Consider the following 14830-nt stretch of genomic DNA (forward strand, 5'->3'; position numbering starts at 1 on the left):
ATCTTCAAACCCTGTAAGTTTAATGTAAATCTATGGACATTTTGAAAAAGTACCCAAATCCTTTAAATTGGTTCCTCATTTTTTTCTCCCTAACATTTTGCCTACAAGAGTGGCTTTAAGCCTCGTTAGGGGCCAATTTGCATACGTAAATAAATGAAATATGAAACAGCATCAAACTCTTGGCTTACCTTGCGCATGTGGAGGACATGCTCAGGGACACTCTTGGCCCAAGTCATGAAGCTGATCAAAAACTCTTCCCAATTCTTCTTTGGAAACTTTAACAACAGATCTGCAAAGACAAAAAGTTCATTGTTTTGTCCATTATACTGCTTGATAATAAATTGATGATTTACAATCTGAATGATTACACATTGGTATATCTGTTAAATAATTTATAGACTACTTAGATTTTTGTTTACTCTTTCATTCATCCATAACCACGTATTCTGCTATTAGCAAACTCCCCCCGATTAATGGACATTTTCACAATAAACACAAATTATACAACAAAACTTGTCTAACTCGTTTTTATTCGCTGGGATAATACTCAAGTACAATCCTTTCTTCTCTGTGTTTAATTCCTCCCAAACCCCAAAATTTGTCAAATTGGCAAGTTGGTTGAATGAATAATATGCCTGTGATTTTGTTTCACAATTAAACTCGGGAAAATACTGAGTATACTTTGCTAACACACATCTGTGTTTATGGGAAAACCAAAATAAACATCTTTATCCCGATGCAAGTTTCAATCTATTAGTTGAAAGACTAAAAAAAACCAAAGAAGTTTTACCATCAGGAGGCCTGAGAGTACGCTGATTCAATGCACACCAGCCGATAGGATGTATATCAGCCGTTGTCATGTCAACCCAGAAGTCTCCAGACCTCTCGTTTTCATAACCACCGTATCTTAGAGAGAGTAGATTGCTGCATGCTGCCACCACGGTGGCCACCCAGTAGCTCTTGAAGGGACTGTGTTTGTTTAGAACCTCTAGCTTCATTCCTGGGGCAATGCCTGACTGGATACTGGCTTCAACCTATAGGACGCAAATCACACAGTTGTATACTCTTATGGTATTTGTTAACTTAAAGGCAGTGGACACTATTGGTAATTGTCAAAGACTAGCCTTCACAGATGGTGTATCTCAATATATGCATAAAATAACAAAACCTGTGAAAATTTGAGCTCAATCCGTCGTCGAACTTGCGGGCGAGAGTGAAAGAAAAAACGCCATTGTCACACGAAGTCGTGTGCGTTTAGATGGTTGATTTTGAGACCTCAAGTTCTAAATCGGAGGTCTCAAAATCAAATTCGTGGAAAATTACTTCTTTCTCAAAAACTATGGCACTTCAGAGGGAGCCGTTTCTCACAATGTTTTATTTCATCAACCTCTCTCCATTACTCGTCACCAAGAAAGGTTTTATGCTAATAATTATTTTGAGTAATTACCAATAGTGTCCACTGCCTTTACCACTCGTTACCAAATTATTTTTACATAAATATGGGCCCCTAGGTCCAGATTTTTGACCAAGGGAGAGTGAAGCACACATTCTCACACGGCAAAAAGTATTCAAAGGTAAATTTAACTCTTATATCACCTTGAGTATTTCATTTTAGAGCATAATAAGTAATACAAAATTTCTTACTCCTTCAATTTCCTTTCTTAAAATTAAAAAATAATTGAGATCGGCTAATAAATAATTTTTCTCTATCTGTTCCGTAAACCCCCAAACTTGTCTTATACACAACCAAACGGCGCTCCGTAGGTGTTTGGCATTTCTGATTTTTCCTTTCCAATTTTGAAGGAATTGCACAATAGCAACCTGATTTTTGGTTAAAAACCACTGGAACGATTTTATCTTTCTCTTTTCGATGATGGCAAGCTTTGGTAAGGAGAGAATACGCCAACAAAACTCCAGCTTTTTTTAACAAATAGCCGTTGTGCTCAGGCTTGAGTGCTATTTTATGTGCTATCTTAGTCGATTAAAGCAGGGTATACTGCACAGTCCACTATATGGTCTATAACAAGAAAACCACTTTCTTCATGCTATCATGATAAGTAATTAGCTATTTGTGTAGTGAGTGTACTCACATGTTTAAAGGCACTGTGAGGAGCAGCTTTAGAGCCTGTGATATCCAGATAATCTTCCCAGTTGAACTCTATGCTGTCCTCTTCCGATGTTTCTAAAGAAAGAGAAGAGAAACCAATAAGAATGTCAATGTGATGCGATCAAGCTATAAATGAATCGTTTGCCAAAACTATCAGTATGGAAGAAATTTAATTTTCAAATATATCTTGTTTCATATTGGCAATTTACTTCCTGATAAATAATATCAAAATAGGCTTAAAGGCAGTGGACAATATTGGTAATTACTCAAAATAATTATTAGCATAAAACCTTATTTGGTAACAAGTAATGGGGAGAGGTTGGTAGTATAAAACATTGTGAGAAATGGCTCCCTCTGAAGTGGCGTAGTTTTCCAGAAAGAAGTAATTTTCCTCTAATTTGATTTAGAGACCTCAGATTTCGAATTTGAGGTCATGAAAGCACACAACTTCGTGTGACCTGGGTGTTTTTTCTTTCATTATTATCTCGCAAATTCAACGACCAATTTAGTTCAAATTTTCACAGGTTTATTATTTTGTGCATATGTTGAGATACACCAAGTAAGAAGAATGGTCTTTGACAATTACCAATAGTGTCCACTGTCTTTAAAATTAGCATTGAAAGAAAATGTGCCAATGTAATTTCAATAAACTACTTGACTTTAAACCCCTTTTCTCAGTGTTATTCTCTCGCATCTCTTGGTTTTTCTACTTGTTCAAGTTTTGAACCATATTTTAAAGGTATGTAGTACCAGCACATGGTTTTAACAGTATTAAAGCATATGCTCTTTTTAAAAATCTTTAAAAAAATAAGAATGACCTGGGTCAACCAATTACTCTTTTTGCTCCATAGTATCACGTGATGATGACAATTTAAGCGATGATTTATGAGATGCCCTAATTAGGAGAAAAAAATGTTATCTTTCACCAACCTTTCTCTTTGACAGAACCTTCTTTCTTGACAGATCCTTCTTTCTTGACAGAACCTTCCTTTTTTGGAGGTTCTTCCTTTTTGTCCGTTTTCTTCTTCTCCTCATCAACATCTTCCGTCTCGGAGTGTTTCCGTTTCCGATGAGGGATGGGTGCTTGTGGATAAGGCATCTTATACCTGCAGCATTGCAAATTAAACAAATTAGATAATTGATATTTTCTTTGTCTTTTCCCTTACACTGATGTAGGGTTGGGCCTTTAAACCATACCTTGAATTAACCCACAGACCACACAGCAATTAATGTGGTGCCCTGTGCTTTTGCTGTCATGCCCTTTGAAAAGCCTAAATATAAACTTACATTTTGCTCATAGAGTGCCCCTACCGGAGAAAAATACTGCCGTGCCCTTTAAAGTGTGAAGTTCAAGGAGGAATAACCGTTTAACAATAAAACAATGTTAAATAATGTCATGTGCAAAAGGTCTACAGGCCTCGATAATATACAATTAATGAATGTTTATGAGTGCAATGGTGGGAATATGTTCATGAGTTGAAAGATGGAATGTTCTATTCAACGAGGCAGAGCCGAGTTGAATGGAACATTCCATCTTTCTCAATGAATGAAAATATTCACACTATTGCACGAATGAAAAACATTCATTATTTGTTTTATATGACATCCAAGTAGATCTTTTTTCATTTTGATCAAAACAAACAAAGCGTCTGTTTTGAGACACGCATACGCCAAAATTTGTGCCTTGCAGTAAACACTGCTGCATTACCAAAGACGCGCACGCAGTGATGTTTTTACTCACCGTGTTATAGTACTTTTTGGATGGAACGAAAAATGGACGGTGAGTGCCGTAGCGTGCAATAGTACTTTTATTTGCTAACACATGAGGGACAATCCTCCAATCAAATGGCAAGGATCTGCTTGGGTGTTATATAATACTGATTATAAACTTTTAACGAAATAAACTTTTTGTGGGCTTTGCTTGGTTTGGTTTGTTTTCCACTTGATTAATATCTATATGCTGACAGGAAAGAATATCTTTACTCTTACAGAAAAACAAATCTCAAAGCTTTAAATGTTTACAAGGTAACAAACTGAAAAAAGGTTTACTTTAATGCCACATCGACACTTGAGACAGGATCAGGCTTGACTTGAGGCTCGGCAGGTTGCGATTCAAATGGAGTCAGTATTGGGTGAGGCAGGCAGAGTTTTGGTGACGCTATACGGGGAGCGATGACGATTGGTATGGTAGCCATTGGTGCTGCTGCCTACAAAGAGAAAAACACAAGAGCAACTTGGATGAATCTTTTTTAAAGCCAATGGACACTTTCTGAACAGAACAAAAATTAAAAGTTAACAGATTTACAAACAACTAACAGGATTTACAGAAGGTAATGGTGAAAGACTTCCCTTGCAATATTATTCCATGAAATGCTTTGCTTTTTGAGAAAACATTAAAACAATTATCAGTTCTCGATATCGAGAATAACTGATTTATTTTAAACACATGTCCTGACACAGACAACCGTGCAGAAAAAGGGGTGGGTTTTCCCGTTATTTTCTCCCGACTCAGATGACCGATTGAGCCTAATTTTCACAGGTCTATTGAAATGTTTCTTGGAGGCTGCGCTTCTTACCTGAGTGACCTGAGTATTTGAGGTCATGGGTAGAATGGCCTGAGGGTGAGGCTGAGGCTGAGGCTGTGCCACGACCTGAAAGTACGGCTGATTGGGGAGTCCCGTCACCTGCACTAACTGCGGCCTGTAGGTCAGCATCGGTTGAGTAGTGCCGTCTGCAGAGGGCTGTAGCGGGGCTTGAATAGTTGCCCGAACGATGGGATGATTGAGGCTGTTGACTGTCGCCAATGACTGCTGTGACTGCTGGGATAGATTTACCTGTTGGTCAAACACAGTAAAATAATTGAATTATCAGTGCTTTTAAAAGCATAGCTGTTGACAAACTCAAGGATTATTGTTTGGGAAGAAACTATAAATAAATATTAATAGTAAACTTGTGGGTACAACCATGTGTAAATCTCTATTGTATGAGTGTTGGCTCTGAGAAGAGCCGGTTTGGTATTGACGTTTGTTGTTTATGTCAACTCAAAACTATCAAACCAATTTAACTTTTTTTTCTTGGAGTTTTGACTACTTTGATCATCTCTTGAAACTTTAGAGCCGATGTGTTTTGAGCCGATAATTTAGCGACATATTGTTTTCATGTCAGTCTTTCTTACAAAAATGTTAAAAATAAACTCCTTATAGCCAAAGGTGAGCAACAAGGAAGTTTCTGTAATATCGAACTTCAAACTGAGTATACAGTGCTATGACACATCGGTGTATTCTTTATTCCCGAAGCAAATTTTCTTCTGACTGTTATTATGTTAACTTATGTTAACTTATAAAAAACTGATTTGGAGAGCAGATGTACACGTGTTCTTTTGATAGGTACCGTAACGTGTACATTTTTACAGATTAGTAGTACTCAATACTCACATGAATCAAGCCGATAGTTGCCTGTGCACCGCACGTTTGTAGCAGTTGAGGTTGAACAACAGAGGCGGGGATGGAACTGTGGCCTGTAACCAGAGGAGTTTGGCTTCCTGGGCTACTTCCCTTCAGCTGTGCCTGGCTTGTTTGTGGCACAGCCTGCAACATGATGTTGGTTGGAAGCCCACTATGCGTAGATACCCCTCCAGGCACAGGAGTTTGGATCAGCTTGGCATGGACAGTGTTATTGAGAGGTGCAGTCCCTGGCTGTAGGTACGCTCCCTGCATACTTGTTGGCACTTGATGAATACCAGTTGATGAGAGTATAAAATGACCGGTGCCGCCAAGAGTTTGTTTTGGAATGATAGTTAATGGTCCCTGCTGGGTCATAATATTCCCCGATGTGTTTGTGACTGTTCCAGGCATGTTGGTTGCGTTTGTTGACGGTGTGGTTGAGGCGATGTGGTGTACGTTTGATATTGCACCGACCTGGCCAAGTGTGATTTTGCCTTGAATAGTCTTGGGAGTGAGCCCCTGGAGCTGCTGCTGTTGAAGTTGCTGTGCCTGGGTCGTGATGGTGAGGGGCATCCTCGGGGTGAACTGAAACTGACCCATGGGTGCAGTGGAAGTAGAAGTCACCATGGCCTGAAGCTGCGTTTGTGTGAGTGTAACCCCAGGAGAAATAGCAACAGGGCCGCCAGTTGCTTGCTTGAGGGCAATTGGCCTTTGACCACTTGATACTAATTGCTGCTGCTGCTGTTGTTGTACTACAGCCAGGGCCATTTTCTGCATCCGCTGTTGCTTTGCCAATTGAGCAACGGTCGGAGCTGAAGTCCTTGTTATTGTTGCAGCGAGAGAAGTCGGTTGGTGAGCAACACCTGTTGGAGATATCAAGCCACCTTGTGTGTTGGGTACTATTGTAAACCTCTGCCCACCAGAGAAAAGAACAGACTTGGCTGGGACTCCTTGCTGTTGTGTTCCTGTTGGTGCAGCTTGGACTATTATCTTTGGCGACATTGCAGTTTGGACAAGAACTGGCTGGCTCTTTGCAGTTGATGTTGGACTGCCAGTACTGGGTTTACCTGCAGTAGTTACCACCTGGCTCTGCGTGGGACTTGCCAAGCTGCTCGTTACACTCCCCTGTACCTGCTTTGGTTTCAGAAGTACAGCAGAAAACTGACTTGGTGGTTGGCTCGGCATTCTTGGTTGCTGAGTACCCCCACCTGTTTTAGCCTGATTCTCAATCTGTTTCAGTTGCTGCATCTGTATAGCTGCAACGGACCTCTTATACACCCGTTGTGGAACCTGAATGGGTAGTTTCACAGGGGGCTTGAGGAATGCCCCCACCTTGTTTGAATGGACAGATGATGGCGTGCCTTCAAGTTTAAACTGGGTGCCACCAATCTGTGACACCGTTCCTCCTTGTAGGGCGGGTTGCACTGTCAGAGTGATGTTATTCCCCAAAGAGATACTTGGGTTCTGGGTGAGCTGCTGCGACTGCTGCAAGGGTAGATTCACCAAAACCTGCTGCGGCTGGTGTGCATTTCCTGTATGTGGTGATGTTGTCACACTGGATGATGATCCCTCAGACTGGGCAGTAGCAGTAGCCATCTTATCCTGTTGTATACTGACTTTGGGTACGATGAGAATGGTTGGAGGAAGTGCAGGTCCCTGACTTTGGGATTTGGGTTGGTTAGCTGCCATCTTCAGTGTTTTCCACTTTCAATTCAAATCAAAGCAACGAATAAATTGCTATTGATTGTTATCACCCAATGTTAGCTAATTTTACTAGTCATTGTTTAACAGCTGAGGCTCTAAATCTGAAGCTTCACTCCATGTTGAGGTCCATCATCGACACTGCTGACACAAATCTGTAGAAGATTAAATCAACCACGACAAGGGTAAGACACTTAAATAACATAAACAGTCCATTGTAAGAGTTAGTGTTATTCTTTTGTGGGCCAAATCCACATTTAACTTTTGTCCTGTTACGTTGACCCGAGAATATCAGAAACATCAATTTCAAATTTTTCATTGAAATTCCAAAATACCAAGACATTAAAATCATTCATTTTATGTTATCGCATTACTTGTATCTGTGGTCAAATTAAAAGAACACGTTGCCTTGGATCGGTCGAGTTGGTCTTTGAAAAGCTTTGTTAACCGTTTTTAATAAAATGCAAATACTTGGTAGAAAGATGTTGTGAAAGTAGAATACAATGACCCACACAAACATGCCTCGAAATTGCATGGTTTTCCTTTTACCTTGTAGACTACCTTGGTCGGCCATTTATGTGAGTCAAATTTTTGACTCCCATAAATGGGCGACCGTGTTAGTTCACAAAGTAAAAGGAAAACCACGCAATTTCGAGGCAAATTTGTTTGGATCATTGTATTATACTTTTATAAAACATCTCTCCAACCATATACATTCTATAACAAATGGTTATAAACGCTTTTTATGGACCAACTCGTCTGAACCAAGGCAACGTGCTTCTTTAATGCAAGTTACTTTGGAATTGCCCACAACATTTGTTACCCTAGAATGTGACCCCATTCGTCAAGACTTTTGAATAGGCAGTTTTGGAGGTTATTCCTATAAAAAAAAAGGGGGGGGGGGTAAAATCTTCCAAGGTAAATGAAGACAAAACAAGTCATTTGAAACACATATAATGTTGCAGTAACAGAAGAATGCTGGTAGGTTAGACAGAGGATTTCTTTTTTAATGGAGATGAAAAACAAAGATTTACAAAGTATGTGAGATTTACAAAGTATGTGAGATTTTGTTTACAAACACAATATAAGACAGTTAAATCACTCTGCATTTGTATTTTAAAATAAATTTAAACAAAAAAGATTCCAAGGAAACAGCACGGTAGTCTTGAACAAAAAATATTAACGTACACAATTTTTTTATGGAATTTTGTTTTGGCTTTTAAAAAAGTGATGGAAACATCAATGCCAAAGATCTATTTTTAAAATCTTCTGATGCACAACATTCCTCCATGGGAACACCAACAAAATTAATATCGTTCATCCTTATTGGTTATTGAAGTTTAGAATATTTTTGTTTGCAAAAAGTCCAAGGTACTTTGCAACAATTAAAGTTCTACCTAGGGGAAGAACAAACTTAAGGGTCAGTGGGCGAAATTCCATCAAAAAGATTGATGTGAGGACAAAAATATTTAACACAAATCTTTTACACTAGGCCCAGTACAGTGCTCAAGTTATAGTAGCAAACAAAAAGCAATAAGAAATTATTTTTTGTATCGTTTGCTTTAATTTTTTTCCAGTCTGATCTTCTCAGTGTGTTTGGTAAACTACTGCATGTCCACTGCAAGTTCAAGAATTGTGTAAAAAAAGCTGACAACTGATTTTTGTACACAACATACGTAAAAATTAAATTAAAAATGTACAATATTAATAGGAGAGCAAAAGAACATGATACATGGATTGGCAAGATGTTGACGTAGTAACTGGTGCAGGTACCATCACTTGGGCACCTTGCAAACTCGGCACCTTGCAAACTCGGCACCTGCAAACTCGGCACCTTGCACACTCGGCACCTACAAACTCGGCACCCACAATCTCGCCATCCACAAACTCGGCACATGTACAATTACAAACTCGGCATCCAGTCATCTTATCAACTCTCATAAAAATATAGTGATTTTGCCATTAACAGCGTTTACAAAGCTACTAACTATCAAACCATTTTTAAAGTGTAAGGACTTCGTTACTTTATTTTTTAACCACTTGAATCTTTGAGGTGATACTGCTTGGTGCCGGTGGCAAGTTACTGTGCCGACATTCTTGGTGGCGAGTGGGTGCCGAGTTTGCAAGGTGCCGAGTTTGCAAGGTGCCGAGTTTGCAGGTGCCGAGTTTGCGAGGTGCCGAAGTGTCTGGTATTCACTGGGGTGCTGTACTCTTTTTTTCCACAGGAAATTTGTCACGATCGGCTAGTAGTAGTACTAGTACATACGACCGACAATGACCAACTTAGAGTACAGCTCCCAAGTTAGTGGGTCTAGGCAAGATGACAGTATTGTTGTTGAGATCTTTATAATGTTTTCTATTTTTAGTTTCCATTAGATTTAGAAAAAAATGGGGTAACTTTACGTATTGCGCCACCACTTTTTCACTCATTTTTACAAAAAGGGATACTGAGGTGTTAAAACATGGTAAATTAGATACTATTATACTATTTTAATTCATATCGAATGAAAAAGTGGTGGCACCATACGGAAACTTTTCCAAAAAATGGTGTACGGTATATATGGATCCTTTCTATAGATTTGACCAGTTGTAGGAAAAAATTAATTATTTTATCAACTTTGTTTCCTAACTAAATGACGCTTAAAAATGAAATAAACAACTTTCAATTAGTTAGATTAATAATGTACGATTTGTAAAAGAACTTTTTGTCACTTTGTAACTGACTTTAGTCTGAAATATTTTTACAAACTAGAAAAAGATGAGGCACAAGGAAGTCTGAAAACCGAGTAATTTTATGCGAGACAGACCGTCGAGTCTGTGTACGATCGTCGTTTTTTAGTTTAAGTGGGGTTTTTTTGTCAGCAAAGACAGCAACCATTATTCAATTAAAAGTCCACACTATTTTTATTATACCTAGAAAGTGGGGGAAAAAAACATTCTTTTAAATGTCCATGTCCAACACACTCAAAAAGTTTGATAAAATGAGGTTTTTGTGCAGAACAAATTGCATGACCATGTCATGACGAAGCAGTCCGCCTGCCTAAACATAGAACCCGCGAGTTCTCCAGGCAGTGCAATTTCTGCATAACTAATGTGAACTCTGCAAACATCAGCAACCAACGCACCCCCATCTCCATCCATACGTAGCAAACGTCGAGTGCAAAAGCAGGCCCACGCCAGAAAAACAACTTCCTCACGAGCAAAATGACAAGTCGTTTTGGCTTCAAAAAATCCACAAATAAGGCCTGTAAACCTAGACGAACATCACCAGTACTTGGTACAACTCCTTACCTTTTCAATAGAAGAGTTCATAACCTTTCAAAAATGATTTGTCATGTAATTTTCGTAGATTTTCTTGTCGTTTTCGTCCAACTCCCCTCTGCAGATCTTTAGCAAAATGGCACCTGGAAAGTATAATGCGCATGGGCGGAATTGCACATTAATTCGAAGGTAAGTTACTATAAAATGAGGGACTTGCTTATTTATAATAAAGTTTGATTGCCATAATTATTTAAGATTATTGAAATAAAATGCCTTTATTATATATATTATAATCTATTATAAACTAATATTTGAAAATAACTTGTGAAATAGTTGTATAAAATGCTATAACTTTACAAAGACAGTTTAAATGTAACCTTTGTTTTTTCCATAATCGACGAATCCTAATCAACATAATGTTGTAGGTGGAGTTCGTGTTGGTAAAAATTTGGGCAGAAATTACAATCTTCGCCTTTTCTTATTTTTGCAGGTACGTCATCCACAAAAAACACAAACAAATTCGTTGTTGACATTTCTGGATACTCAATATACGGAAAGTTTCTATAATGTGCATTTAGATAGTAAGGACAACACTTTTTAAACAAGATTCGTTGATCGAAAAATGGGGACGTCAACACTTGTTATATGAATATTAATCAGCAAACCGGGCACCCACACGTCATAAATGCAAAATAGATGCAAAAAACACATGAACTTTGACACTGTCTTGCGCAAATAAAAGTTGGGTGGCAGAGTGTCGCTAGCTAGCGCTAGCTGTGCACGCTATGGTGACCTTGAAGGGACATCTTATCGCAAATATTAATGTTTGCGATGTTGCAAGTTGCGCTATTGCAAAATAATTTTGACAAGAATGTTTTTTTTTGGCAATTGCAATTGCGATGTCACAAATATTATCACAGAACATTTGTTAATATAATTTTTTTGCGATGTAGGCATAATAATATGTTTTCACGAAATTATACTTTACATTAGGTTTGTTGCATAATTACATCTTTAAAGGCACTGGGCACTACTGGCGATTACTCAAAATAATTGTTAGCATAAAAACTTAATTGGGAACGAGCAATGGAGATAGTTGATAGTATAAAGTATTATGAGAAACGACTCCCTCTGATCATGCTCTGATGAAGTAGTTTTTGAGTGAGAAGTTATTTCTCACTAAAATATTTGAATTAAATTCGAGACCTCAGCTGAGTCTCAAATTCAAGACATCTGCTGAAAGCACACAACTTGTGCGACATGGGTGTTTTTTATTCTCTCGCAACTTCTAGGACCAAGAGTTCAAAGTTTCCCATGTTTTGTATGCATGTTGAGATGGATCCACCAAGAGTGCGTTTTGGCGACCCCAACCACCAAAGCCCATGCCAACCGAGCGACTCAACCAACCATCCAACTCAACAAGTGGTCTGAACAGCATCGTCACCGCGCTCAACCGAACTCGCGAAAACGCTCAACCGATGACCAATGTTTCTGGTTTGGGTCGTCAAAACGCACTCCAGGTGATCACATGGTCTTTCAGTGACAATAACCAAAGGTCTAAGTTCGAGGGCGCCTATTACTTCAAAGTGAAATGATTCTCAAAATTCTTCATAGTTTCGAAAGCTGCGTATATAGGCATACTTCTAACCAAATAAGTTTGTATTTTTAAAGGGACAGGTTGCCTTGGATTGGTCGAGTTGGTCTTTGAAAAGCGTTTGTAATAACCGTTTGTTATAAAATGCATATGGGTATGAAAGATTGTGTAAAAGTAGAATACAATGATCCACACTAACATGCCTCGAGATTGCACGGCTTTCCTTTTATCTCGTCGACTAACAGTACACGGTCGGCCATTCATGGGAGTAAAAAATTTGACTCCCATAAATGGCCGACCGTGTTATTTCGTAAAGTAATATGAAAACCACGCAATTTCCGAGGCAAATTTGTGTGGATCATCATTGTACTGTATTCTACGTTTAAAACATCTTTCTAACCATACATTTTTATAGACCAACTCGTCAGAACCAATGCAACGTGTCCCTTTAATTAAGATCAAAAGAGCCCGTACACGATTGCATATGCAAAAGTTAGTGTCAGGAGCGGATAGTATTGCATGGCGGACACAATTGCATCTGACACCGGTGTAGAGGCCTAAAATTTAATGTAAAGTAATGATCATAATAATGCAAGATGTAGGCGCACATTGAGTTACTCACTCAAGGCACTGGACACTACATGTGGATAACTCGAAATAATTGTTAACATATAACTAAAGGTAACGAGAAATGGAGAGCTATTGATAAGTATCGAACATTGTGGGAAACGGCTCAATTATTTATAGTAAACGTAGCTTTTGAAAGAGGTAACTTCTCAGTTCTCACCCTGAAATATTTTAATATTTTGAAGGCATCTGAGAAAGCACACAAGTTTTGTGCAACAAGTTTTTGTTTCTTTATCTATATAGCAACTTTGATGTGACATAAAGCGAGTGAAAATTTTCATAGATGTTGTATTTTATGTTGCGGGATACACTGTGAGAATACTGGTCTTTGACAAAAAATTAGAGTCCAAAGGGTCGTGATCGATTACCAACTTCCTACCTTTTCAATAAAAGAGTTCATAATCTGGCGAAATTTTTTAATTTCGTAGATTTTTCTAGTCGTTTTCATCAAACTTCTGCAGATTCGTGGCAAAATTGAATTATTTAGGGTCCCTATTGGTTATGACTCTGAAATTTAATGGAAATACGTGTGGCCGAAGTACAAGCAGCTTTGACCAGTCGTTCCACATTTCACCTCGCACTGCAATTATGGAAGAAGTTATCAATCCCACTAAATCGAGGGTAAGAAGCATTAGCGCAGTAACGCTACTCAGATTATTCATATTCAAAATAATCGCTATAATATTCAAAATAATCGGTATTTTATAGCGATTATTTATCCTGTGTTCGCTCCCGAGAGTATCGGCGGTATCTCAAAAACGCGACCACCTTTTGAAATATTAAAAATTAAATTGTATTTGTATAAAACAACCGAACGGTGCCAAAAACCAAAGGTATACTTTGCCTTTACATTTAGTTGTTTTGTTGTTAATTTACCAAGGAATGTTGAGTAAAATTATGTATTTTTATGAAAGGATTTTCAGAAAAAGTAATTCATAACCAATGAAATTTATAGGTTGACAATTTTAAGTTTAAAGGGAATTTGCACGTGTTGTTTGGAAGGGTGGGGGGGGGGGGTAATGTGTTGCCACACCGGTTGCGAGTGTTGTAGCGCCCTCAAGTCTAAAACGTCACCGTGGTGATGATAAGGGATGAGCGGGGGAGGGGGGGGGGGGGGCGGAGGGTAGGCCAACACCTCGTTCCCTCCGTTTTTTTTTGTTTAGTGCAACTTTGAGCGATTTATCCAGTTGCATGCCAGCTAATAGGTCATCTCTGTCAGGACACTGTTTTTATTTCATGCATTGCTTGGCACAACATTAAAATGCCTGATGATATTACATTGGACTTTTTAAGATTCATCAGGATTCAAACGAGGCTCAAAAGAGAAAAGCAACAAAGTCCAAAACGGTGATTTCTTAAGTTTTGTTGAGTGACTATGTTTTATGTCCTGTCAAAAAGAAGTCATAATTATTACGTTGAGGAACAAAGATGACTAAGGAATATTTTACATATATCTTGCTTCTTAGAAAGATGACTTCTAAAATGGTGATTATTATTAATTTCTGAGATACAGCCAATTATGTTCCGCCACTTCCCCGTCAAGCTCATTATTAAATGTTTTGGAACTATAGTTGAGTTTGGACCGTAGATGACTTCAGACAAAGATGACTTCGGACCGAGTCGACATCGTCGTACCAAAATGACTCGGACCAAAATTACTCCACTGACTAAGTTGACCAGGATCTAGCCCTATAGTAGTACCAGGATCCAAACACGGCTAGTCTATATGCTGGGCACAATCCTCGAAACTTGTTGTCCTTTTAAAATTCATAGAATTGTAGAAGCAAGTGAATGTGAGTTAAAATTAAAACGCCACGGTCGACGGTCGGGTTAGGGCAACTACGGCCACAAAAATAAAACTGCAAGGCTGAGACACGAAATTGACACTCTGTGGTTTGCATGAATAATTCCCTTCGGGAGACAGCGGTTATTAATTGTTGACATCTTCAGACAAGAAAAACAAAACGATCGCGCGATGTTCAAAGTTTGCTCATGAGCCATCCTGCGCAAATTAGAAAATCCATGCCTTCTCGCGCAGCAGGCAGGAAACAAAGTTTGCGCCGTCACAAAATGACACACCGCGCGAATTTCAAAAAA

The 14830-nt window shown here is 38.7% G+C and overlaps 1 protein-coding gene across 1 annotated transcript in view; it reads right to left on the reverse strand.

Annotated features, from left to right (window-relative positions):
* Positions 1-10643, reverse strand: part of LOC117307035 (scm-like with four MBT domains protein 1) — a 29097-nt gene extending 18454 nt beyond the window's left edge. Inside the window, exons 1-8 of the mRNA XM_033791671.1 lie at positions 10543-10643; positions 5542-7406; positions 4684-4941; positions 4157-4314; positions 3038-3213; positions 2091-2182; positions 791-1034; positions 189-289 (exon numbers count right to left, since the gene is read on the reverse strand). Coding sequence (XP_033647562.1) covers positions 189-289; positions 791-1034; positions 2091-2182; positions 3038-3213; positions 4157-4314; positions 4684-4941; positions 5542-7239 — 2727 coding nt within the window. The 5' untranslated portion in view covers positions 7240-7406; positions 10543-10643. The remainder of the gene's footprint in view (positions 1-188; positions 290-790; positions 1035-2090; positions 2183-3037; positions 3214-4156; positions 4315-4683; positions 4942-5541; positions 7407-10542) is intronic.
* Positions 10644-14830: the final 4187 nt, after the last annotated feature.

The sequence above is a fragment of the Asterias rubens genome, chromosome 2 (genome assembly GCF_902459465.1).
Source record: "Asterias rubens chromosome 2, eAstRub1.3, whole genome shotgun sequence".
Classification (NCBI taxonomy): domain Eukaryota; kingdom Metazoa; phylum Echinodermata; class Asteroidea; order Forcipulatida; family Asteriidae; genus Asterias; species Asterias rubens.